The sequence below is a fragment of the Aquarana catesbeiana genome, linkage group LG12, assembly GCF_042186555.1.
Source record: "Aquarana catesbeiana isolate 2022-GZ linkage group LG12, ASM4218655v1, whole genome shotgun sequence".
NCBI classification, from domain to species: domain Eukaryota; kingdom Metazoa; phylum Chordata; class Amphibia; order Anura; family Ranidae; genus Aquarana; species Aquarana catesbeiana.
This window is the reverse complement of record NC_133335.1, coordinates 247,797-274,184: the sequence shown is the minus strand read 5'-3', so window position 1 is coordinate 274,184 and position 26,388 is coordinate 247,797. Positions and strand designations below refer to the sequence as shown.

The window sequence follows — 26,388 nt, the reverse complement described above, 5'->3', positions numbered from 1 at the left end:
TATAGAGAGTGTATATAGTATATATGGGGGTATATATGGAGTATATAGAGAGTGTATATAGTATATATGGAGTATATAGAGAGTGTATATAGTATATATGGGGTATATAGAGAGTGTATATAGTATATATGGGGTAGAGAGTGTATATAGTATATATGGGGTATATAGAGAGTGTATATAGTATATATGGGGGGTATATATGGAGTATATAGAGAGTGTATATAGTATATATGGAGTATATAGAGAGTGTATATAGTATATATAGAGTGTATATAGTATATATGGGGTATATAGAGAGTGTATATAGTATATATGGGGGCTATATATGGAGTATATAGAGAGTGTATATAGTATATATGGGGGGTATATATGGAGTATATAGAACGTGTATATAGTATATATGGAGTATGTAGAGAGTGTATATAGTATATATGGAGTATATAGAGAGTGTATATAGTATATATGGAGTATATAGAGAGTGTATATAGTATATATGGAGTATATAGAGAGTGTATATAGTATATATGGAGTATATAGAGAGTGTATATAGTATATATGGGGTATATAGAGAGTGTATATAGTATATATGGAGTATATAGAGAGTGTATATAGTATATATGGAGTATATATAGAGTGTATATAGTATATATGGAGTATATAGAGAGTGTATATAGTATATATGGGGGTATATATGGAGTATATAGAGAGTGTATATAGTATATATGGGGGTATATATGGAGTATACAGAGAGTGTATATAGTATATATGGAGTATATAGAGAGTGTATATAGTATATATGGAGTATATAGTGAGTGTATATAGTATATATGGAGTATATATAGAGTGTATATAGTATATATGGAGTATATAGAGAGTGTATATAGTATATATGGGGGTATATATGGAGTATATAGAGAGTGTATATAGTATATATGGGGGTATATATGGAGTATATAGAACGTGTATATAGTATATATGGAGTATATAGAGAGTGTATATAGTATATATGGAGTATATAGAGAGTGTATATAGTATATATGGGGGGTATATATGGAGTATATAGAGAGTGTATATAGTATATATGGAGTATATAGAGAGTGTATATAGTATATATGGAGTATATAGAGAGTGTATATGGTATATATGGGGGGTATATATGGAGTATATAGAGAGTGTATATAGTATATATGGAGTATATAGAGAGTGTATATAGTATATATAGAGTGTATATAGTATATATGGGGTATATAGAGAGTGTATATAGTATATATGGGGGGTATATATGGAGTATATAGAGAGTGTATATAGTATATATGGAGTATATAGAGAGTGTATATAGTATATATAGAGTGTATATAGTATATATGGGGTATATAGAGAGTGTATATAGTATATATGGGGGGGTATATATGGAGTATATAGAGAGTGTATATAGTATATATGGAGTATATAGAGAGTGTATATAGAGAGTGTATATAGTATATATGGAGTATATAGAGAGTGTATATAGTATATATGGAGTATATAGAGAGTGTATATAGTATATATGGAGTATATAGAGAGTGTATATAGTATATATGGAGTATATAGAGAGTGTATATAGTATATATGGAGTATATAGAGAATGTATATAGTATATATGGAGTATATAGAGAGTGTATATAGTATATATGGGGGTATATATGGAGTATATAGAGAGTGTATATAGTATATATGGGGGGTATATATGGAGTATATAGAGAGTGTATATAGTATATATGGAGTATATAGAGAGTGTATATAGTATATATGGAGTATATATAGAGTGTATATAGTATATATGGAGTATATAGAGAGTGTATATAGTATATATGGGGGGTATATATGGAGTATATAGAGAGTGTATATAGTATATATGGGGGGGTATATGGAGTATATAGAGAGTGTATATAGTATATATGGAGTATATAGAGAGTGTATATAGTATATATGGGGGTATATATGGAGTATATAGAGAGTGTATATAGTATATATGGAGTATATAGAGAGTGTATATAGTATATATGGGGGGGTATATGGAGTATATAGAGAGTGTATATAGTATATATGGGGGGGTATATGGAGTATATAGAGAGTGTATATAGTATATATGGGGGTATATATGGAGTATATAGAGAGTGTATATAGTATATATGGGGGGTATATATGGAGTATACACAGACACTACAGAAGGTCCTCATGTGGTACACAGATTAGTCCTGTCAATGTAAGAAGGTTCTCCTAATGACAACTCGTTATGTGTATAAAAGACACCTGTCCACAGAATCTCTTTCTTCCATCCAATCCTCACCATCATGGGGAAGACCAAAGATCTGTCAGAGGACGTCAGGGAGAAGATTGTAGACCTGCACAAGGCTGGAATGGGCTACAAGACCATCAGCAAGAAGCTTGGTGAGAAGGAGACAACTGTTGGAGCGATTATTCACAAATGGAAGAAATACAAAATACCCATCGATCGTCCTCGGTCTGGAGCTCCATGAAAAGTGAGGGATCCGCCCAGAACTACACGGGAGGAGCTTGTGAAGGATCTCAAGGCAGTTGGGACCACAGTCACCAAACAAACCATTGGTAACACAATACACCACCATGGATTGAAATCCTACAGCCCCCGCAAGTCCCCCTCCTCAGGAAGACATGTACAGGAACGTCTGAAGTCGGCCAATGAACATCTAAATGATTCAGAGAAGGATTGGGAGAAAGTTCTGTGGTCAGAGGAGACCAAAATTCAGCTCTTTGGCATTAACTCGACTCGCTGTGTTTGGAGGAAGGAAAATGCTGACTATGACCCTAAGAACACCATCCCTACAGTCACACCCCATCCCTACAGTCACACCATCATCCCTACAGTCACACACGGAGGTGGAAACATGATGATTTGGGGCTGTTTCTCTGATAAAGGTTCAGGCCGACTTTGCCGCATTGAGGGGCCAATGGACGGGACCATGTATTGTAAGATCTTGGAGGAGAACCTTCTTCCCTCATCCAGAACACTGAAGATGGGTCATGGATGGGTAAGAGGGGGAGGGTTATGTCTATATGTAAAAAATAAAATTATGTAAGGGTGATAGAGAGGAGCGACATTTTGAATGGGACAAGAGGTGAGGGGGGGGGGGGCAGTATGAGTAGAACTTCAAAAGAGAAGAAGTGGGAAATGAATAGTGGGGGTATGCTATAGGCCCCCCAACCTGAAGAAGGAGGAGGAGCTGGACCTATCACAGTTAGAAATGGCAGCAAGGTGGGGAATGTCCTCATAATGGGGGACTTCAATTATCCCGATATTGACTGGGCGGAGGGGACAGCTCACTCATTAAAGGGCCGTCTTCTCATGAATGTCTTACAGGACAACTTCATGTCCTAATTGGTGGGTTTCCCAACTATGAAGAACGTCCTGCTAGATTTATTAATTACAAAGGAACCAAATCTGATCTCAGATGTGGAAATACAGGACAACTTGGAATCTAGCGATCAAAAGATGATCACATTTAATGTAAGACAGAGAAAAAAAAAAACAAGGAGGCACGAGGGTCACACAAGAACACTAAATTTCACACAAGCCAATTTTTCTGAACTGTGGTCATTACTACTTGACATCAATTGGGACCAAATCCTAGAAACATTGAACACAGAAAAAAATGGGAATGCTTTAGGAGCATATTAAAAAAAAAAAAAAAAAAAAAAAAAAGTATAAAAACATAGTGCATTCCAATGGGCAATAAATATAGAAGAACAAAGATTAAACCTGGCAGGCTAAACTGTAATGTAAAAAGCCTCATTTAAAAGAGAAAAAATGGCCTTTAAACAATATAAAAAGGGTATAGGTCACCGTCAGCATTCCAACACTACAAGGAATGCAATAAGAAGCGTAAGAACACAATAAGGGCGGCCAAAAAAAAAAAAAAGACTACAAGAGACACATCAGAGGAGAGTAAAAAAAAAAAAATCCAAAGAAATTTTTTAGATACATTAACAGTAAAAAGGCAAAATCAGAGCACATTGCCCACATAAAGGACGAGGATGGATACGGATGACACAAAGAAGGTAACTGTACTAAATACCGTCTTCTCCTCAGTCTTTACACAGGAAAAGGAGGGGATAACAGACCGCGACAGTACTGTAAGTGACACATCACGGGACGTACCCTCGTGGCTAACAGAGGTCGGAGTGAAGGAAAGACAAGATTAAACTTCATACAAATAAATCACCAAGACTGGATGACTTACACCCGAGAGTCCTCAGAGAACTCAGTCAGGTTATAGCCAGACCATTGTTCCTGATCTATGTGGACAGCATACTGACAGGACTGGTACCAGCTGATTGGAGAAAAGCCAATGTGGTACCAATATTCAAAAAAGGACAGAGACATATTCCTGGGAACTACAGGCTGGTCAGCCTAACATCAATAGTAGGTAAATTATCGGAGGGGATGATCAGGGGCTATATCCAAAGATTTAGTGAGGAAAAAAATATCTTGCGTAGTAATCAGCGTTGGTTTACGAAAGGTCTGCTAACCTTCTATGAGGAAGTGCGCTCCCATCTAGACAGGGGAAGGCCATAGATTTGGTGATCTGGATTTTGCAAAAGCATTTGATAAAGTCCCTAATAAACACTTAATCTACAAGCGGAGGTCTGCAGGCGTGGACCATGACCTTTGTTGTTGGGTATAAAACTGGTTACAGGGGCGTGTCCAAAGGGTGGTGATAAATAACGTGCACTCAGACTGGTCTGTAAGTGGGGTCTCCCAAGGTTCTGTCCTGGGACCAATTTTATTCAATGTATTCATAGAGGATGGGATAAATCGCTCAGTCTTTGCGGATGATACAAAATTAAGTTGGGCAATAACTTCACATCAGGATAAAGACGTTTTATGGAAAGACCTGAACAAAATAATGGAGTGGACAGACAAATGGCAAATGAGGTTTAATGAGGAGAAATGTAAAGTAATGCACTTGGGGGCAAAAACCATAAAGGCAACCTACTGACTGGGGGGAGAACCTCTGGGGGAATGAAGGATGGAGAAAGATCTGGGGGTCCTAGTAGATGACAGATTGAGAAATAGCATGCAAGGTCAAGCTGCAGCTACCGAAGCCGGCAGAATATTGGCATAAAAAAGGAGATATACTCCAGAGATAAAACCATAATCCCACCACTTTATAAGACTCTGGTACGACCTCACCTGGAATAGTCTGTCCAGTTCTGGTCACCAGTCCTCAGAAGGGATGTTCTGGAACTGGAGAGAGTCCAAAGAAGGGCAACAAAAACTAATAAGGGGACTGGAGGACCCAAATTATGAGGAACTACTGCAAACACGAAATCTATTCTCACTGGAGAAGAGACATGATAGCGATTTACAAATATCTCAATGAGGATCCCAGCATAGGAAAAAAAACGATTCAGTCTCAAGGAGTGTAAGAGAACATGTGGGCCACACAAGGAGATTGGAGGAGAGGTTTAACCTTAAACTGCACAGGGGGTTCCTCACTGTCCGGTCAATAAGGATGTGGAAATCTCTTCCACAATTGGTGGTGTCAGTGGGGAGTATGGCTAGTTTTAAGAGACTCTTGGATGTGCATCTCAAGGAACACAACATACAGGGATATGGGAGATTATAGACATTGACACACCTACATGGGATGGACTATTTGTCTGTATTCAGCCTTACCTACTATGATACAATGGACGGGGCCATGTATTGTAAAATGTTGGGTGAGAACCTTCTTCCCTCAGTCAGAACACTGAAGATGGGTCATGGATGGTGTCACGAATTCCACACGCCCACGGCGACTAACTAACCGCGACGTGCGTTCCGTGATCGAGGTATATGAGGAACTAAGGGAATAAGGGGGAACTTATACTGAGCACGTAAGACCGGCTGTGGTACTTTCACAACCTACACTACCTTTGGCCACCACTAGAGGGAGACTCCACTCCAATCCAGCTAGCTGACCACACACAGGCAGATACAAATCTTACATCCAATCTGGTGCACTCTAAGGATTGGGGAGCCGTCTTCTAGGGTTCCTCAAGCTATCCTGCAAGCTTGAACCCCGGTGTTAATCACTCTTCCCACTGTCCCCACACACAATAAACGATAGCCTGCCACCACCCAACAGTTTGTCCGCAGACTGGTCTGCTGAGCCACCACACACACAGATCTCTGTCTGGAAGATCTGTTAGCTTACAATCTGCATGCAATCTGCCAACACACAGTGCAATTTCATACCGATTGGCACGTAACTTAGACCGAGTACTTAGGCACTAAAATACAACAACCTCTCCAGAGATATGAGTCCTAGCTTAGTACACAGAAGTCACTTATTTATTTTATCATTTAATATCCCAAAAGTGGGCAGTGCATAGAAGATATACAAAGAAAAAGAATTTACCAAAAAAGATACAAAAAATGCAGAAAGACACAAATTGGCTATGAAAATAAAAACAGAAATAAACTTTACCGAAGTCTATCCATTAGTAGAAGCACACTGGAACCGGCTTCATGGAAGAGCAATGTCCATATCTCAGGCTACCCAATTTATAGAAATATGGATGTGGGCGGGACTTTAGTCCTTGGCCAATCAGCCCCGGGGGGTGTTCCTGTCTCAGCCCACAAATGTTTTGTGTTCTGAAATGACCAGAATGGAATTGGTCCAGAACGGCGCTGATTGCTGGGTCATGGATAGGATTTCCGATACCAGCGCATCAGTCCAATCGCAACAGTACCAATCACTGCCTGCCGCAATCAGGCGCCAGATAACGGTTGTGTGCGGTTCTCTAGGAATCCACACATGATAAACATACAGAGTTACATGTAACCCATCACGTGATGGATCACAAGGAATTATTTTCATCTCTCTGATGTTAATATTTTAACTTTTATGAGAGATAAAAAAATGTCCCCTAGATCTGTTGGTATTAATCAAAGTTTACAGAACGGCTGAGGCCTTAGGAATGCCCCCGGAAGATCCGTGTAGACAAGGTGACCGGCGGATCCGTGTAGACAAGGTGACCGGCGGATCCGTGTAGACAAGGTGACCGGCGGATCCGTGTAGACAAGGTGACCGGCGGATCCGTGTAGACAAGGTGACCGGCGGATCCGTGTAGACAAGGTGACCGGCGGATCCGTGTAGACAAGGTGACCGGCAGATCAATGTAGACAAGGTGACCGGCGGATCCGTGTAGACAAGGTGACCGGCGGATCCGTGTAGACAAGGTGACCGGCGGATCCGTGTAGACAAGGTGACCGGCAGATCAATGTAGACAAGGTGACCGGCGGATCCGTGTAGACAAGGTGACCGGCAGATCAATGTAGACAAGGTGACCGGCGGATCCGTGTAGACAAGGTGACCGGCAGATCAATGTAGACAAGGTGACCGGCGGATCCGTGTAGACAAGGTGACCGGCTGATCCGTGTAGACAAGGTGACCGGCTGATCCGTGTAGACAAGGTGACCGGCTGATCCGTGTAGACAAGGTGACCGGCTGATCCGTGTAGACAAGGTGACCGGCTGATCCGTGTAGACAAGGTGACCGGCAGATTCGTGTAGACAAGGTGACCGGCGGATCCGTGTAGACAAGGTGACCGGCGGATCCGTGTAGACAAGGTGACCGGCGGATCCGTGTAGACAAGGTGACCGGCAGTTTTCTTTGAGGCCTCAGGAAGGTGGCGATCTGTTTACTCCAATGGGAAATGGCATCTAAATGTCACTTCAATCCTAAAAAAACTGTCTCTGTCCTTTTCAAATGCTAATGAAAGAAGAAATGTGCTTGACTGACATAGAATACCAGATTTCTAATGACCCCGAATTACACGACTTCTACAGATCACATCTCGTTAGGGCAAAACTATCCTACACTTACATTGTCGTCACAGGGGGGTCTTCCAGTATGACAATGACCCAAAACATAAAATCGCCAAGACAACAAAGGAGGGGCTCAATAAGAAGCACATGAAGGTCATGGAGTGGCCAAGCCAGTGTCCAGACCTTAATCCCATAGAAAATGTATGGAGGAGCTGAAACTTCACAACAGCCAAGAAACCTTAAAGTGGATGTAAAGCCCCTCTCATGCTTTCTCCTGCCATAGTACTGATCTAGAAGGATAGACACGCCTCCCGCGCGCATCATAGACACGCCTCCCGCGCGCATCATAGACACGCCTCCCGCGCGCATCATAGACACGCCTCCCGCGCGCATCATAGACACGCCTCCCGCATGTATCCTCACCTGTCAGATGTCTCCCCTCTGTTCTGAGACCCGAAAAACTGCAGATTCTCTCGGGGCGGGTCTGTTGTCTGAAGCTCGGTGGGTGGAGTCATGATGTCAGACTCCCCACCCAAGTCTACACTCCCCTATGTATACATACATTTTCTCCTGTGTATTTCTTACACTGAACTTCTGCTATGATCTCCAACATCCAGTGAAAACCCAGAAAAGTCACCACATGACTTCAGCATGCCAAATCATGCTGAGGTGTGGAGCAGCCAATCCTGGGAGAGCTGGAGAAGAGAGGAGGGGGGATGGGAAGTACACAGAATGTCTCTCTCACCTCCTGCATGAGATAATGAAATCTCCCATCACTCACAACAAGGGGGGAGAAGAACTGCCCCCCATTTCTCTGTCTGAGAGTTTTTATCTGACTGAAAAAAGATCAGAGGATTGCTCAGAGCTGGATTAACTCTTCGTGGCAAGACTGGGCACAGATGACATGATTTCCTCTACTGTACAAGGTGCAAGCCTTAATTAAAAACAGTTTTTTTCGATTTTATATCACTGTAAGGATTCAGAGAAGATCTGTAAAGAAGAGTGGACCAAAATCCCTCCCGAGATGTGTGGAAACCTGATCACCAACTACAAGAAACGTCTGACCTCTGTGATCGCCAACTACAAGAAACGTCTGACCTCTGTGATCGCCAACTACAAGAAACGTCTGACCTCTGTGATCGCCAACTACAAGAAACGTCTGACCTCTGTGATCGCCAACTACAAGAAACGTCTGACCTCTGTGATCGCCAACTACAAGAAACATCTGACCTCTGTGATCGCCAACTACAAGAAACGTCTGACCTCTGTGATCGCCAACTACAAGAAACGTCTGACCTCTGTGATCGCCAACTACAAGAAACATCTGACCTCTGTGATCGCCAACTACAAGAAACGTCTGACCTCTGTGATCGCCACCTCCAAGAAACGTCTGACCTCTGTGATCGCCACCTCCAAGAAACGTCTGACCTCTGTGATCGCCACCTCCAAGAAACGTCTGACCTCTGTGATCGCCACCTCCAAGAAACGTCTGACCTCTGTGATCGCCACCTCCAAGAAACGTCTGACCTCTGTGATCGTCACCTCCAAGAAACGTCTGACCTCTGTGATCGTCACCTCCAAGAAACGTCTGACCTCTGTGATCGTCACCTCCAAGAAACGTCTGACCTCTGTGATCGTCACCTCCAAGAAACGTCTGACCTCTGTGATCGTCACCTCCAAGAAACGTCTGACCTCTGTGATCGTCACCTCCAAGAAACGTCTGACCTCTGTGATCGTCACCTCCAAGAAACGTCTGACCTCTGTGATCGTCACCTCCAAGAAACGTCTGACCTCTGTGATCACCACCTACAGGAAACGTCTGACCTCTGTGATCACCACCTACAAGAAACGTCTGACCTCTGTGATCACCGCCTCCAAGAAACATCTGACCTCTGTGATCACCGCCTCCAAGAAACGTCTGACCTCTGTGATCACCACCTACAAGAAACGTCTGACCTCTGTGATCACCGCCTCCAAGAAACGTCTGACCTCTGTGATCACCACCTACAAGAAACGTCTGACCTCTGTGATCACCACCTACAAGAAACGTCTGACCTCTGTGATCGCCACCTCCAAGAAACGTCTGACCTCTGTGATCACCAACAAGGGTTTCTCCACCAACTACTAAGTCATGTTTTGCTTGGGGATCAAATACTTATTTTACTCCATTTATAACATTTGTATTGTGTGATTTTTCTGGATTTTTGGTTGATATTCTGTCTCTATCATATAAAATACACCTATGATAAAAATTATAGACCCTTCATTTCTATGTAAGTGGGCAAAACTTACACAATCTACAGAGGAGACGATCGGTATTTTCCCCCCACTGTATAATCCTCCCATAATGAAGGGTCAAGTGTGTGGTTGGACCCCCCCCATAATGAAAGATAGGGTGTGGTTGGACCCCCCCCCCCCCATAATGAAAGGTAGGGTGTGGTTGGACCCCCCATAATGAAAGGTAGGGTGTGGTTGGACCCCCCCCCCCATAATGAAAGGTAGGGTGTGGTTGAAACCCCCCCCCCCATAATGAAAGGTAGGGTGTGGTTGAAACCCCCCCCCCCCATAATGAAAGGTAGGGTGGGTGGACCCCCATAATGAAAGGTCGGGTGTGGTTGGACCCCCATAATGAAAGGTCGGGTGTGGGTGGACCCCCCATAATGAAAGGTCGGGTGTGGGTGGACCCCCCATAATGAAAGGTCGGGTGTGGGTGGACCCCCCATAATGAAAGGTCGGGTGTGGGTGGACCCCCCATAATGAAAGGTCGGGTGTGGGTGGACCCCCATAATGAAAGGTCGGGTGTGGGTGGACCCCCATAATGAAAGGTCGGGTGTGGGTGGACCCCCATAATGAAAGGTCGGGTGTGGGTGGACCCCCATAATGAAAGGTCGGGTGTGGGTGGACCCCCATAATGAAAGGTCGGGTGTGGGTGGACCCCCATAATGAAAGGTCGGGGGTGGGTGGACCCCCATAATGAAAGGTCGGGGGTGGGTGGACCATCTCACCTTCTCTCGTTATCATCCAGATGAGCGAACAGGACGTTCTTCTCGATGGCCTTGGCCAGAGCCGCCATTGTTTTGTAGTCTTTGGGAATGACCTACAAGAGACCAAAATATATTCTAATGTACAGAAAGTCACATGCAGAGTTCAGGAGCCAGTCACCCCAAACTAATATACCGGGGTGTCCTGGTCATGTGGGGGGAGAGGGGAGAAGGTTTGTACATAAAAGACCAGACAGGCCAAGGTGTGCAGAGCTGAGCCCCCCTCCCCCCCATATCATCAATAAGTACTGACACTTCTGTGGGTGCCAAAAACGGGCTGGGATTATTCACAATCAACAAAAAGTTTTAAAACCGAAAGTCATGTGCCCCTAGGAGGCCGGGACCCGGGACCACCATCACCATCAGGGGTCCTCAAACTACGACCCGCCGAGGACATTTATCCGGCCCACCCCACCCAGGGCCGGATTCCCGACAGGCCAGGCCAGGCTAGGGCCGGGGCCAGGTCAGCTCGGCTTGGGCAGGTCCACTCTATCCGCTCCGCTCAAGCCGCCTCCCCCACCCCAGTAATGGAGGGCTCCGTGTGCCGCGCTGCATGCTGGGAAGTGTAGTTTCCAGCACAGTCCCGCGCGGATTCACGTCTTCCTCACGCAAACAGGAGGCACGGAGGGTGACAGCGAGAGTGGAGGCTTCAGGCAACAGCCTACTAACAAGTGAGGACCCCTGTCCACCCCCTCTGTCCCACTGTCCACCCCCACTGTCCCACTGTCCATCCCTCTGTCCACCCCCACTGTCCATCCCTCTGTCCATCCCTCTGTCCATCCCTCTGTCCCACTGTCCACCCCCACTGTCCATCCCTCTGTCCACCCCACTGTCCATCCCTCTGTCCATCCCCTCTGTCCCACTGTCCACCCCCACTGTCCACCCCACTGTCCATCCCTCTGTCCACCCCACTGTCCATCCCCTCTGTCCCACTGTCCACCCCACTGTCCATCCCCCTGTCCACCCCACTGTCCATCCCCTCTGTCCCACTGTCCACCCCACTGTCCATCCCCCTGTCCACCCCACTGTCCATCCCTCTGTCCACCCCCTCTGTCCCACTGTCCACCCCACTGTCCATCCCTCTGTCCACCCCACTGTCCATCCCTCTGTCCATCCCCTCTGTCCCACTGTCCACCCCCACTGTCCACCCCACTGTCCATCCCCTCTGTCCCACTGTCCACCCCACTGTCCATCCCACTGTCCACCCCCACTGTCCACCCCACTGTCCATCCCTCTGTCCATCCCTCTGTCCATCCCTCTGTCCATCCCTCTGTCCATCCCTCTGTCCACCCCCTCTGTCCCACTGTCCACCCCCTCTGTCCATCCCTCTGTCCACCCCACTGTCCATCCCTCTGTCCATCCCCTCTGTCCCTCTGTCCACCCCACTGTCCATCCCTCTGTCCATCCCCTCTGTCCCACTGTCCACCCCACTGTCCATCCCTCTGTCCATCCCTCTGTCCATCCCTCTGTCCACCCCCTCTGTCCATCCCTCTGTCCACCCCACTGTCCATCCCTCTGTCCACCCCACTGTCCATCCCTCTGTCCATCCCCTCTGTCCCACTGTCCACCCCACTGTCCATCCCTCTGTCCATCCCCTCTGTCCCACTGTCCACCCCACTGTCCATCCCCTCTGTCCCACTGTCCACCCCACTGTCCATCCCCCTGTCCACCCCCTCTGTCCCACTGTCCATCCCCTCTGTCCCACTGTCCACCCCACTGTCCATCCCCCTGTCCACCCCCTCTGTCCCACTGTCCACCCCACTGTCCATCCCTCTGTCCACCCCACTGTCCATCCCTCTGTCCACCCCCACTGTCCATCCCTCTGTCCACCTGTCCCCCCCATACATATACACACACACACACACACACACATATTATATATATATATATATATATATATATATATATATATATATATATATATATATATATATATATATATATATATATATATATATATATATATATATATATATATATATATATATATATATATAAAATTATTTATTATTCATTCTTTTGCACTACAAAAAACATGTGTGCACAGGAATTAGTTCATATTTTTTTTTATACTATAGTGCGGCCCCCCAACAGTCTGAGGGACCGTGAACTGGCCCCCTGTCTAAAAAGTTTGAGGACCCCTGCCCTAGAGCTTACACAGTATGGGGGCCGGGAGAACCATCATCCCCTAGAGCTTACACAGTATGGAGGCCGGGAGAACCATCATCCCCTAGAGCTTACACAGTATGGAGGCCGGGAGAACCATCATTCCCTAGAGCTTACACAGTATGGAGGCCGGGATCACCATCATTCCCTAGAGCTTACACAGTATGGAGGCCGGGATCACCATCATTCCCTAGAGCTTACACAGTATGGAGGCCGGGATCACCATCATCCCCTAGAGCTTACACAGTATGGAGGCCGGGATCACCATCATCCCCTAGAGCTTACACAGTATGGAGGCCGGGAGAACCATCATTCCCTAGAGCTTACACAGTATGGAGGCCGGGAGAACCATCATCTCCTAGAGATTACACAGTATGGAGGCCGGGAGAACCATCATCCCCTAGAGCTTACACAGTATGGAGGCCGGGAGAACCATCATCCCCTAGAGCTTACACAGTATGGAGGCCGGGAGAACCATCATCCCCTAGAGCTTACACAGTATGGAGGCCGGGATCACCATCATTCCCTAGAGCTTACACAGTATGGAGGCCGGGAGAACCATCATTCCCTAGAGCTTACACAGTATGGAGGCCGGGAGAACCATCATTCCCTAGAGCTTACACGGTATGGAGGCTGGGAGAACCATCATCTCCTAGAGCTTACACAGTATGGAGGCCGGGATCACCATCATTCCCTAGAGCTTACACGGTATGGAGGCTGGGAGAACCATCATCTCCTAGAGCTTACACAGTATGGAGGCCGGGATCACCATCATTCCCTAGAGCTTACACGGTATGGAGGCTGGGAGAACCATCATCTCCTAGAGCAGTGGTTCTCAACCCCTGTCCTCAGGACCCACCAACAGGCCAGGTTTGCAAGATAGCTGAAATACATCACAGGTGATATCACTTGCTGCTCAGTGATTGCAGTATTCTAGTCTGCAACTCCCCAAGGTAATACTTAAAATCTGACCTGTTGGTGGGTCCCGAGGACTGGAGTTGAGAACCACTGTCCTAGAGCTTACACAGTATGGAGGCCAGGATCACCATCATTCCCTAGAGCTTACACAGTATGGAGGCCGGGATCACCATCATTCCCTAGAGCTTACACAGTATGGAGGCCGGGAGAACCATCATTCCCTAGAGCTTACACAGTATGGAGGCCGGGATCACCATCATCCCCTAGAGCTTACACAGTATGGAGGCCGGGAGAACCATCATTCCCTAGAGCTTACACGGTATGGAGGCTGGGAGAACCATCATCTCCTAGAGCTTACACAGTATGGGGGCCGGGAGAACCATCATTCCCTAGAGCTTACACAGTATGGAGGGCGGGACCACCATCATCCCCTAGAGCTTACACAGTATGGAGGCCGGGATCACCATCATTCCCTAGAGCTTACACAGTATGGAGGCCGGGAGAACCATCATCCCCTAGAGCTTACACAGTATGGGGGCCGGGAGAACCATCATCCCCTAGAGCTTACATAGTATGGAGGCCGGGATCACCATCATCCCCTAGAGCTTACACAGTATGGAGGCCGGGAGAACCATCATTCCCTAGAGCTTACACAGTATGGAGGGCGGGACCACCATCATCCCCTAGAGCTTACACAGTATGGGGGCCGGGAGAACCATCATCCCCTAGAGCTTACACAGTATGGAGGCCGGGAGAACCATCATCCCCTAGAGCTTACACAGTATGGGGGCCGGGAGAACCATCATCCCCTAGAGCTTACACAGTATGGAGGCCGGGATCACCATCATCCCCTAGAGCTTACAGAGTATGGAGGCCGGGAGAACCATCATTCCCTAGAGCTTACACAGTATGGAGGCCGGGATCACCATCATTCCCTAGAGCTTACACAGTATGGAGGGCGGGACCACCATCATCCCCTAGAGCTTACACAGTATGGGGGCCGGGAGAACCATCATTCCCTAGAGCTTACACAGTATGGAGGCCGGGATCACCATCATCCCCTAGAGCTTACACAGTATGGGGGCCGGGAGAACCATCATCCCCTAGAGCTTACACAGTATGGAGGCCGGGATCACCATCATCCCCTAGAGCTTACACAGTATGGAGGCCGGGATCACCATCATCCCCTAGAGCTTACACAGTATGGGGGCCGGGAGAACCATCATTCCCTAGAGCTTACACAGTATGGGGGCCGGGAGAACCATCATCCCCTAGAGCTTACACAGTATGGAGGCCGGGAGAACCATCATCCCCTAGAGCTTACACAGTATGGAGGCCGGGATCACCATCATCCCCTAGAGCTTACACAGTATGGAGGCCGGGATCACCATCATTCCCTAGAGCTTACACGGTATGGAGGCTGGGAGAACCATCATTCCCTAGAGCTTACACAGTATGGAGGCCGGGATCACCATCATCCCCTAGAGCTTACACAGTATGGAGGCCGGGATCACCATCATTCCCTAGAGCTTACACAGTATGGAGGGCGGGAGAACCATCATCCCCTAGAGCTTACACAGTATGGGGGCCGGGAGAACCATCATCCCCTAGAGCTTACACAGTATGGAGGCCGGGAGAACCATCATTCCCTAGAGCTTACACAGTATGGGGGCCGGGAGAACCATCATTCCCTAGAGCTTACACAGTATGGAGGGTGGGAGAACCATCATCCCCTAGAGCTTACACAGTATGGAGGGCGGGAGAACCATCATCCCCTAGAGCTTACACAGTATGGAGGGCGGGACCACCATCATCCCCTAGAGCTTACACAGTATGGAGGGCGGGACCACCATCATCCCCTAGAGCTTACACAGTATGGAGGCCGGGATCACCATCATCCCCTAGAGCTTACACAGTATGGAGGGCGGGATCACCATCATCCCCTAGAGCTTACACAGTATGGAGGCCGGGATCACCATCATTCCCTAGAGCTTACACAGTATGGGGGGCGGGAGAACCATCATCCCCTAGAGCTTACACAGTATGGAGGCCGGGATCACCATCATCCCCTAGAGCTTACACAGTATGGAGGCCGGGATCACCATCATCCCCTAGAGCTTACACAGTATGGAGGCCGGGAGAACCATCATTCCCTAGAGCTTACACAGTATGGGGGGCGGGATCACCATCATTCCCTAGAGCTTACACAGTATGGAGGGCGGGATCACCATCATTCCCTAGAGCTTACACGGTATGGAGGCCGGGAGAACCATCATTCCCTGTGGGGACGCCCTTGTCTGGGAAATGTTTAACCCCTTGGGAGTCCTCAGGTCTTTTTCCCCAATGTCTGCGTTCCTCCCCGATGAGGCCCCCCCATGTCAGTGAAAAGGACCCCCGATGGAAGTTCCCCCTCCTGTGTGTCTGTGAGAAGGCCCCCTGATGAGGCTCCCACCCCCCCATGTCAGTGAGATGGACCCCCCCCGACGAGGCTCCCTGGCTTCTAGCAAGGGGGGGGGGGGGTGGGGTGTTATCGTGGGTCACCGGAGGGGCCGTTATCGGGGGGAGGGGGGGTCAGCGCTTACCTTGCGTACATACGAAGCGGCGTCCTCCTCGGTATACACCTCGGCACTGATCGCTCCTCGCCGTCTGCGGCCCTTTACTACGGGGTTCATGGGTGGGGGAGGGGAGATCTCATCCTCTCGGGAGTCGGAGCGGGAGCCGGACTTCTGCTGGTGAAGAGTTTGTTTGGCTTCCTCCTGACAAAGAGAAGAAATGGTTCAATGATGGGAGAAAGAGGGGGGGGGGGTCCCCAATACACAGAGGGAGAAGGGGGGGGGGTCCCCAATACACAGAGGGAGAAAGAGGGGGGGGTCCCCAATACACAGAGGGAGAAGGGGGGTCCCCAATACACAGAGGGAGAAGGGGGGGGGGTCCCCAATACACAGAGGGAGAAAGAGGGGGGGGTCCCCAATACACAGAGGGAGAAGGGGGGGGGTCCCCAATACACAGAGGGAGAAGGGGGGTCCCCAATACACAGAGGGAGAAAGAGGGGGGGTCCCCAATACACAGAGGGAGAAGGGGGGGGTCCCCAATACACAGAGGGAGAAGGGGGGGGTCCCCAATACACAGAGGGAGAAGGGGGGGGTCCCCAATACACAGAGGGAGAAGGGGGGGGTCCCCAATACACAGAGGGAGAAGGGGGGGGTCCCCAATACACAGAGGGAGAAGGGGGGGGTCCCCAATACACAGAGGGAGAAGGGGGGGGTCCCCAATACACAGAGGGAGAAGGGGGGGGGTCCCCAATACACAGAGGGAGAAGGGGGGGGTCCCCAATACACAGAGGGAGAAGGGGGGGGTCCCCAATACACAGAGGGAGAAGGGGGGGGTCCCCAATACACAGAGGGAGAAGGGGGGGGTCCCCAATACACAGAGGGAGAAGGGGGGGGTCCCCAATACACAGAGGGAGAAGGGGGGGGTCCCCAATACACAGAGGGAGAAGGGGGGGGTCCCCAATACACAGAGGGAGAAGGGGGGGGTCCCCAATACACAGAGGGAGAAGGGGGGGGTCCCCAATACACAGAGGGAGAAGGGGGGGGTCCCCAATACACAGAGGGAGAAGGGGGGGTCCCCAATACACAGAGGGAGAAGGGGGGGGTCCCCAATACACAGAGGGAGAAGGGGGGGGTCCCCAATACACAGAGGGAGAAGGGGGGGTCCCCAATACACAGAGGGAGAAGGGGGGGGGTCCCCAATACACAGAGGGAGAAGGGGGGGTCCCCAATACACAGAGGGAGAAGGGGGGTCCCCAATACACAGAGGGAGAAGGGGGGTCCCCAATACACAGAGGGAGAAGGGGGGGGTCCCCAATACACAGAGGGAGAAGGGGGGGGTCCCCAATACACAGAGGGAGAAGGGGGGGGGTCCCCAATACACAGAGGGAGAAGGGGGGTCCCCAATACACAGAGGGAGAATACGAGGGGGGGGAGGGGTCCCCAATACACAGAGGGAGAATACGAGGGGGGGGGGGAGGGGTCCCCGACACAGAGGGAGAATACGAGGGGGGGGGGAGGGGTCCCCGACACACAGAGGGAGAATACGAGGGGGGGGGAGGGGTCCCCAATACACAGAGGGAGAATACGAGGGGGGGGGAGGGGTCCCCAATACACAGAGGGAGAATACGAGGGGGGGAGGGGTCCCCAATACACAGAGGGAGAATACGAGGGGGGGGGAGGGGTCCCCGACACACAGAGGGAGAATACGAGGGGGGGGGGAGGGGTCCCCAATACACAGAGGGAGAATACGAGGGGGGGAGGGGTCCCCAATACACAGAGGGAGAATACGAGGGGGGGAGGGGAGGGGTCCCCGACACACAGAGGGAGAATACGAGGGGGGGGGGGTCCCCGACACACAGAGGGAGAATACGAGGGGGGGGGGGGAGGGGTCCCCAATACACAGAGGGAGAATACGAGGGGGGGAGGGGAGGGGTCCCCGACACACAGAGGGAGAATACGAGGGGGGGGGAGGGGTCCCCAATACACAGAGGGAGAATACGAGGGGGGGGGGAGGGGTCCCCAATACACAGAGGGAGAATACGAGGGGGGGAGGGGTCCCCAATACACAGAGGGAGAATACGAGGGGGGGGGAGGGGTCCCCGACACACAGAGGGAGAATACGAGGGGGGGGGGAGGGGTCCCCAATACACAGAGGGAGAATACAAGGGGGGGAGGGGAGGGGTCCCCGACACACAGAGGGAGAATACGAGGGGGGGAGGGGAGGGGTCCCCGACACACAGAGGGAGAATACGAGGGGGGGGGGGGTCCCCGACACACAGAGGGAGAATACGAGGGGGGGGGGAGGGGTCCCCAATACACAGAGGGAGAATACGAGGGGGGAGGGGAGGGGTCCCCGACACACAGAGGGAGAATACGAGGGGGGGGGGGAGGGGTCCCCAATACACAGAGGGAGAATACGAGGGGGGGGGGAGGGGTCCCCGACACACAGAGGGAGAATACGAGGGGGGGGAGGGGAGGGGTCCCCGACACACAGAGGGAGAATACGAGGGGGGGGGAGGGGTCCCCAATACACAGAGGGAGAATACGAGGGGGGGAGGGGAGGGGTCCCCGACACACAGAGGGAGAATACGAGGGGGGGGGGAGGGGTCCCCAATACACAGAGGGAGAATACGAGGGGGGGGAGGGGAGGGGTCCCCGACACACAGAGGGAGAATACGAGGGGGGGGGAGGGGTCCCCAATACACAGAGGGAGAATACGAGGGGGGGAGGGGAGGGGTCCCCGACACACAGAGGGAGAATACGAGGGGGGGGGGAGGGGTCCCCGACACACAGAGGGAGAATACGAGGGGGGGGAGGGGAGGGGGTCCCCGACACACAGAGGGAGAATACGAGGGGGAGGGGTCAAAGTGATCCCAGGGATGTCCTGGATGGACAAGCCCCCTATGTATGCAGGTAAGTCTCGGGACGGAGGATAAGCCCGGCCAGGTAAGTCTCGGGACGGAGGATAAGCCCGGCGAAGTAAGTCTCGGGACGGAGGAAGAGCCCGGCGAGGTAAGTCTCGGGACGGAGGAAGAGCCCGGCCAGGTAAGTCTCGGGACGGAGGAAGAGCCCGGCGAGGTAAGCCTCGGGACGGAGGAAGAGCCCGGCGAAGTAAGCCTCGGGACGGAGGAAGAGCCCGGCGAGGTAAGCCTCGGGACGGAGGAAGAGCCCGGCGAGGTAAGCCTCGGGACGGAGGAAGAGCCCGGCGAGGTAAGCCTCGGGACGGAGGAAGAGCCCGGCGAGGTAAGCCTCGGGACGGAGGAAGAGCCCGGCGAGGTAAGTCTCGGGACGGAGGAAGAGCCCGGCGAGGTAAGTCTCGGGACGGAGGAAGAGCCCGGCGAGGTAAGTCTCGGGACGGAGGAAGAGCCCGGCGAGGTAAGTCTCGGGACGGAGGAAGAGCCCGGCGAGGTAAGTCTCGGGACGGAGGAAGAGCCCGGCGAGGTAAGGCTCGGGACGGAGGAAGAGCCTGGCGAGGTAAGTCTCGGGACGGAGGAAGAGCCCGGCGAGGTAAGTCTCGGGACGGAGGAAGAGCCCGGCGAGGTAAGGCTCGGGACGGAGGAAGAGCCTGGCGAGGTAAGTCTCGGGACGGAGGAAGAGCCCGGTGAGGTAAGTCTCGGGACGGAGGATAAGCCAGGCGAGGTAAGTCTCGGGACAGAGGATAAGCCAGGCGAGGTAAGTCTCGGGACGGAGGAAGAGCCCGGCGAGGTAAGTCTCGGGACGGAGGAAGAGCCCGGCGAGGTAAGGCTCGGGACGGAGGAAGAGCCTGGCGAGGTAAGTCTCGGGATGGAGGATAAGCCCGGTGAGGTAAGTCTCGGGACGGAGGAAGAGCCCGGCGAGGTAAGTCTCGGGACGGAGGAAGAGCCCGGTGAGGTAAGTCTCGGGATGGAGGATAAGCCCGGTGAGGTAAGTCTCAGGATGGAGGAAGAGCCCGGTGAGGTAAGTCTCGGGATGGAGGATAAGCCCGGTGAGGTAAGTCTCAGGATGGAGGATGATCTCGGCTCTCACCTTCTCCAGACGCTCGAAGTATTCCCGGAGGAAGGCCATTGGTCGGTCGGGCCCGCGCGGTGCACAGCTGTACAATGCAGTCTTTGAGGAGTTGCTGGATGTTGTGTTTCTGTACATATTGTTCACATTCCCGCAGACTGCGATCTTCTTCACTGCTGGTACTGCACGACGCCATGACGTCTGCAACCAAGAATAAAGAGACCATTAACAGGAGAGACCCCGCCCCCAGCAACGCCCTCTACAAGAGGAGAGACCCCGCCCCCAGCAACGCCCTCTACAAGAGGAGAGACCCCGCCCCCAGCAATGCCCTCTACAAGAGGAGAGACCCCGCCCCCAGACCGAGGCAATGTACTCTACAGGAGGAGAGAGACCCCGCCCCCAGCAACACCCTCTACAAGAGAGACCCCGCCCCCAGACTGAGGCAATGTACTCTACAAGAGGAGAGACCCCGCCCCCAGACCGAGGCAATGTACTCTACAGGAGGAGAGACCCCGCCCCCAGCAATGTACTCTACAGGAGGAGAGACCCCGCCCCCAGACCGAGGTAATGTACTCTACAGGAGGAGAGACCCCGCCCCCAGACCGAGGTAATGTACTCTACAGGAGGAGAGACCCCGCCCCCAGCAATGTACTCTACAGGAGGAGAGACCCCGCCCCCAGACCGAGGTAATGTACTCTACAGGAGGAGAGACCCGCCCCCAGACCGAGGTAATGTACTCTACAGGAGGAGAGACCCGCCCCCAGACCGAGGTAATGTACTCTACAGGAGGAGAGACCCGCCCCCAGACCGAGGCAATGTACTCTACAGGAGGAGAGACCCCGCCCCCCGCAACGCCCTCTACAAGAGGAGAGACCCCGCCCCCAGACCGAGGCAATGTACTCTACAGGAGGAGAGACCCCGCCCCCAGCAATGTACTCTACAGGAGGAGAGACCCCGCCCCCAGACCGAGGTAATGTACTCTACAAGAGGAGAGACCCGCCCCCAGACCGAGGTAATGTACTCTACAAGAGGAGAGACCCGCCCCCAGACCGAGGTAATGTACTCTACAAGAGGAGAGACCCGCCCCCAGACCGAGGTAATGTACTCTACAAGAGGAGAGACCCGCCCCCAGACCGAGGTAATGTACTCTACAGGAGGAGAGACCCCGCCCCCAGCAATGTACTCTACAGGAGGAGAGACCCCGCCCCCAGACCGAGGCAATGTACTCTACAAGAGGAGAGACCCCGCCCCCAGCAACGCCCTCTACAAGAGGAGAGACCCCGCCCCCAGCAACGCCCTCTACAAGAGGAGAGACCCCGCCCCCAGACCGAGGTAATGTACTCTACAAGAGGAGAGACCCCGCCCCCAGCAACGCCCTCTACAAGAGGAGAGACCCCGCCCCCAGACCGAGGCAGCGCCCTCTACAAGAGGAGAGACCCCGCCCCCGGCAACGCCCTCTACAAGAGGAGAGACCCCGCCCCCGGCAACGCCCTCTACAAGAGGAGAGACCCCGCCCCCGGCAACGCCCTCTACAAGAGGAGAGACCCCGCCCCCGGCAACGCCCTCTACAAGAGGAGAGACCCCGCCCCCAGACCGAGGCAATGTACTCTACAGGAGGAGAGACCCCGCCCCAAGGCAACACCCGCTACAGGAGGAGACACCCCGCCCCAAGGCAACGCCCACTACAAGAGGAGAGACCCCACCCCCAGAACGAGGCAATGTATTCTACAGGAAGAGAGACCCCGCCCCCAGGCAACGCCCTCTACAAAAGGAGAGACCCCGCCCCCAGACCGAGGCAATGTACTCTACAGGAGGAGAGGCCCCGCCCCAAGGCAACGCCCTCTACAAGAGGAGAGACCCCGCCCCCATCCCGAGGCAACGTCCTCTACGGGAGGTGAGACCCCGCCCCCAGACCGAGGTAATGTACTCTATGGAAGGAGAGACCCCACACCCAGCAACGTCCTCTACGGGAGGTGAGACCCCGCCCCCAGCCCAAGGCAATGTCCTCTACGGGAGGTGAGACCCCGCACCCAGCCCGAGACAACGTCCTCTACGGGAGGCGAGACCCCGCCCCCAGCCCAAGGCAATGTCCTCTACGGAAGGTGAGACCCCGCACCCAGCAACGTCCTCTACGGGAGGTGAGACCCCACATCCAGCCCGAGGCAATGTACTCTATGGAAGGAGAGACCCCACACCCAGCCAACGTCCACTACGGGAGGTGAGACCCCGCCCCCAGCCCAAGGCAACGTCCTCTACGGGAGGAGAGACCCCGCCCCCAGCCCAAGGCAACGTCCTCTACGGGAGGAGAGACCCCGCCCCCAGCCCAAGGCAATGTCCTCTACGGGAGGAGAGACCCCGCACCCAGCAATGTCCTCTACGGGAGGTGAGACCCCACATCCAGCCCGAGGCAATGTACTCTATGGAAATAGAGACCCCACACCCAGCCAACGTCCACTACGGGAGGTGAGACCCCGCCCCCAGCCCAAGGCAACGTCCTCTACGGGAGGAGAGACCCCGCCCCCAGCCCAAGGCAACGTCCTCTACGGGAGGAGAGACCCCGCCCCCAGCCCAAGGCAATGTCCTCTACGGGAGGAGAGACCCCGCACCCAGCAATGTCCTCTACGGGAGGTGAGACCCCACATCCAGCCCGAGGCAATGTACTCTATGGAAATAGAGACCCCACACCCAGCCAACGTCCACTACGGGACGTGAGACCCCGCCCCCAGCCCAAGGCAACGTCCTCTACGGGAGGAGAGACCCCACCCCCAGCCCAAGGCAATGTCCTCTACGGGAGGAGAGACCCCGCCCCCAGCCCAAGGCAACGTCCTCTACGGGAGGTGAGACCCCGCCCCCAGCCCAAGGCAACGTCCTCTACGGGAGGTGAGACCCCGCCCCCAGCCCAAGGCAACGTCCTCTACGGGAGGAGAGACCCCACCCCCAGCCCAAGGCAATGTCCTCTACGGGAGGAGAGACCCCGCCCCCCAGCCCAAGGCAATGTCCTCTACGGAAGGTGAGACCCCGCACCCAGCAACGTCCTCTACGGGAGGTGAGACCCCACATCCAGCCCGAGGCAATGTACTCTATGGAAATAGAGACCCCACACCCAGCCAACGTCCTCTACGGGAGGCGAGACCCCGCCCCCAGCCCAAGGCAACGTCCTCTACGGGAGGAACGAGACCCCGCACCCAGCCCGAGACAACGTCCTCTACGGGAGGCGAGACCCCGCCCCCAGCCCAAGGCAACGTCCTCTACGGGAGGAGAGACCCCACCCCCAGCCCAAGGCAATGTCCTCTACGGGAGGAGAGACCCCGCCCCCAGCCCAAGGCAATGTCCTCTACGGGAGGAGAGACCCCGCACCCAGCAACGTCCTCTACGGGAGGTGAGACCCCACATCCAGCCCGAGGCAATGTACTCTATGGAAATAGAGACCCCACACCCAGCCAACGTCCACTACGGGAGGTGAGACCCCGCCCCCAGCCCAAGGCAACGTCCTCTACGGGAGGAGAGACCCCGCCCCCCAGCCCAAGGCAACGTCCTCTACGGGAGGAACGAGATCCCGCCCCCAGCCCAAGGCAACGTCCTCTACGGGAGGTGAGACCCCGCCCCCAGCCCAAGGCAACGTCCTCTACGGGAGGAGAGACCCCACCCCCCAGCCCAAGGCAATGTCCTCTACGGGAGGAGAGACCCCGCCCCCAGCCCAAGGGAATGTCCTCTACGGAAGGTGAGACCCCGCACCCAGCAACGTCCTCTACGGGAGGTGAGACCCCACATCCAGCCCGAGGCAATGTACTCTATGGAAGGAGAGACCCCACACCCAGCCAACGTCCACTACGGGAGGTGAGACCCCGCCCCCAGCCCAAGGCAACGTCCTCTACGGGAGGAGAGACCCCGCCCCCAGCCCAAGGCAATGTCCTCTACGGAAGGTGAGACCCCGCACCCAGCCCCCAGCAACGTCCTCTATGGGAGGTGAGACCCCACATCCAGGCCGAGGCAATGTACTCTATGGAAGGAGAGACCCCACACCCAGCCAACGTCCACTACGGGAGGTGAGACCCCGCACCCACCCCAAGGCAATGTCCTCTACGGGAGGTGAGACCCCACACCCAGCAACGTCCTCTACGGGAGGTGAGACCCCACATCCAGCCCGAGGCAATGTACTCTATGGAAGGAGAGACCCCACACCCAGCCAACGTCCACTACGGGAGGAGAGACCCCGCCCCCAGCCCAAGGCAATGTACTCTATGGAAGGAGAGACCCCACACCCAGCCAACGTCCACTATGGAAGGAGAGACCTCGCCCCCAGCCAACATCCTCTACGGAAGGTGAGACCCCGCACCCTGCCCCCAGCAACGTCCTCTACGGGAGGTGAGACCCCACACCTAGCCCGAGGCAATGTACTCTATGGAAGGAGAGACCCCACACCCAGCCAACGTCCACTACGGGAGGTGAGACCCCGCCCCCAGCCCAAGGCAACGTCCTCTACGGGAGGAGAGACCCCGCCCCCAGCCCAAGGCAACGTCCTCTACGGGAGGAACGAGACCCCGCCCCCAGCCCAAGGCAACGTCCTCTATGGGAGGAACGAGACCCCGCCCCCAGCCAGAGGCAACGTCCTCTATGGGAGGAACGAGACCCCGCCCCCAGCCCAAGGCAACGTCCTCTACGGGAGGAACGAGACCCCGCCCCCAGCCAGAGGCAATGTCCTCTATGGGAGGAACGAGACCCCGCCCCCAGCCCGAGGCAATGTCCTCTACGGGAGGAACGAGACCCCGCCCCCAGCCAGAGGCAACGTCCTCTATGGGAGGTGAGACCCCATGTGCAGGTCCCCCAATCTTCTGCATAATAAGCCCCTACAATAAGAACCCCACCCTCGTGTATAACAAACCTCAAACAGCTGTTTAACAACCCCTAAAAACACCCTCCCCCCATAACAACCCCCTATAATAATCCCTCCCCCCATAACAACCCCCTATAATAATCCCTCCCCCCATAACAACCCCCTATAATAATCCCTCCCCCCATAACAACCCCCTATAATAATCCCTCCCCCCATAACAACCCCCTGTAAAAATAACCCCAATCTTTTTATAAATCTTTAAAATAACGCCCCTTCCCCCCCCCAAATAGTAATAACCTCCACCCTCTTTATAACAACAAGCCCCTATAACCCTAACCCTATATAATAACCCCCCCCCCCCCCGTATAACAACTCCCTATAATAATCCCATCCCCCCGTATAACAACCCTCTATAGTAACCCCCTCCCCCCTATAAAACCCTCATTGCAGAGCTCTGCAATCTCACACACAACGCACCGGATAAGACGTCTTGTGTGCCGTCAGACGTATCTGGGGGACCTCGGTACTAATAATGATGAGGAAGCAGCCAGGACCGTCCCGGCTCCGACCAGAACCATGGACGAGACCATCCCGGGACATTTATAGCCTGTCCCCCCCCTCCCCCCCCCCTACAGCTCTGTGCTGGATGCCTGCCAGGGCCACACCGGACCGTGACTGGGGCCATTGTCATGATACAGAGAGAGAGCCTGCCCACCACCCCTCCTCCCCATCTACTGTCCCCCCCCCCCCCATCTACTGTCCCCCCTCCCCCCCCCATTCTACTGTACCCCCCCCTCCTCCCCATCTACTGTCCCCCCCTCATCTACTGTCCCCCCTCCCCCCCCCCATTCTACTGTACCCCCCCTCCTCCCCATCTACTGTCCCCCCCTCATCTACTGTCCCCCCTCCCCCCCCCCATTCTACTGTACCCCCCCCTCCTCCCCATCTACTGTCCCCCCCTCATCTACTGTCCCCCCCTCATCTACTGTCCCCCCTCCCCCCCCATTCTACTGTACCCCCCCCCCCCCCCCCATCTACTGTCCCCCCCTCCCCCCCCAT

The 26,388-nt window shown here is 53.2% G+C and overlaps 1 protein-coding gene across 1 annotated transcript in view; it reads right to left on the bottom strand.

Moving 5' to 3' along the window:
- PRKAR1A (protein kinase cAMP-dependent type I regulatory subunit alpha) overlaps window positions 1-25,925 on the bottom strand; it is a 76,414-nt gene extending 50,489 nt beyond the window's left edge. The window contains 5 exon segments of the mRNA XM_073607059.1: window positions 10,840-10,931; window positions 16,542-16,715; window positions 20,517-20,567; window positions 20,569-20,696; window positions 25,807-25,925. Of these exon segments, the coding sequence (XP_073463160.1) occupies window positions 10,840-10,931; window positions 16,542-16,715; window positions 20,517-20,567; window positions 20,569-20,691 (440 nt within the window). The 5' untranslated portion in view covers window positions 20,692-20,696; window positions 25,807-25,925.
- Window positions 25,926-26,388: the final 463 nt, after the last annotated feature.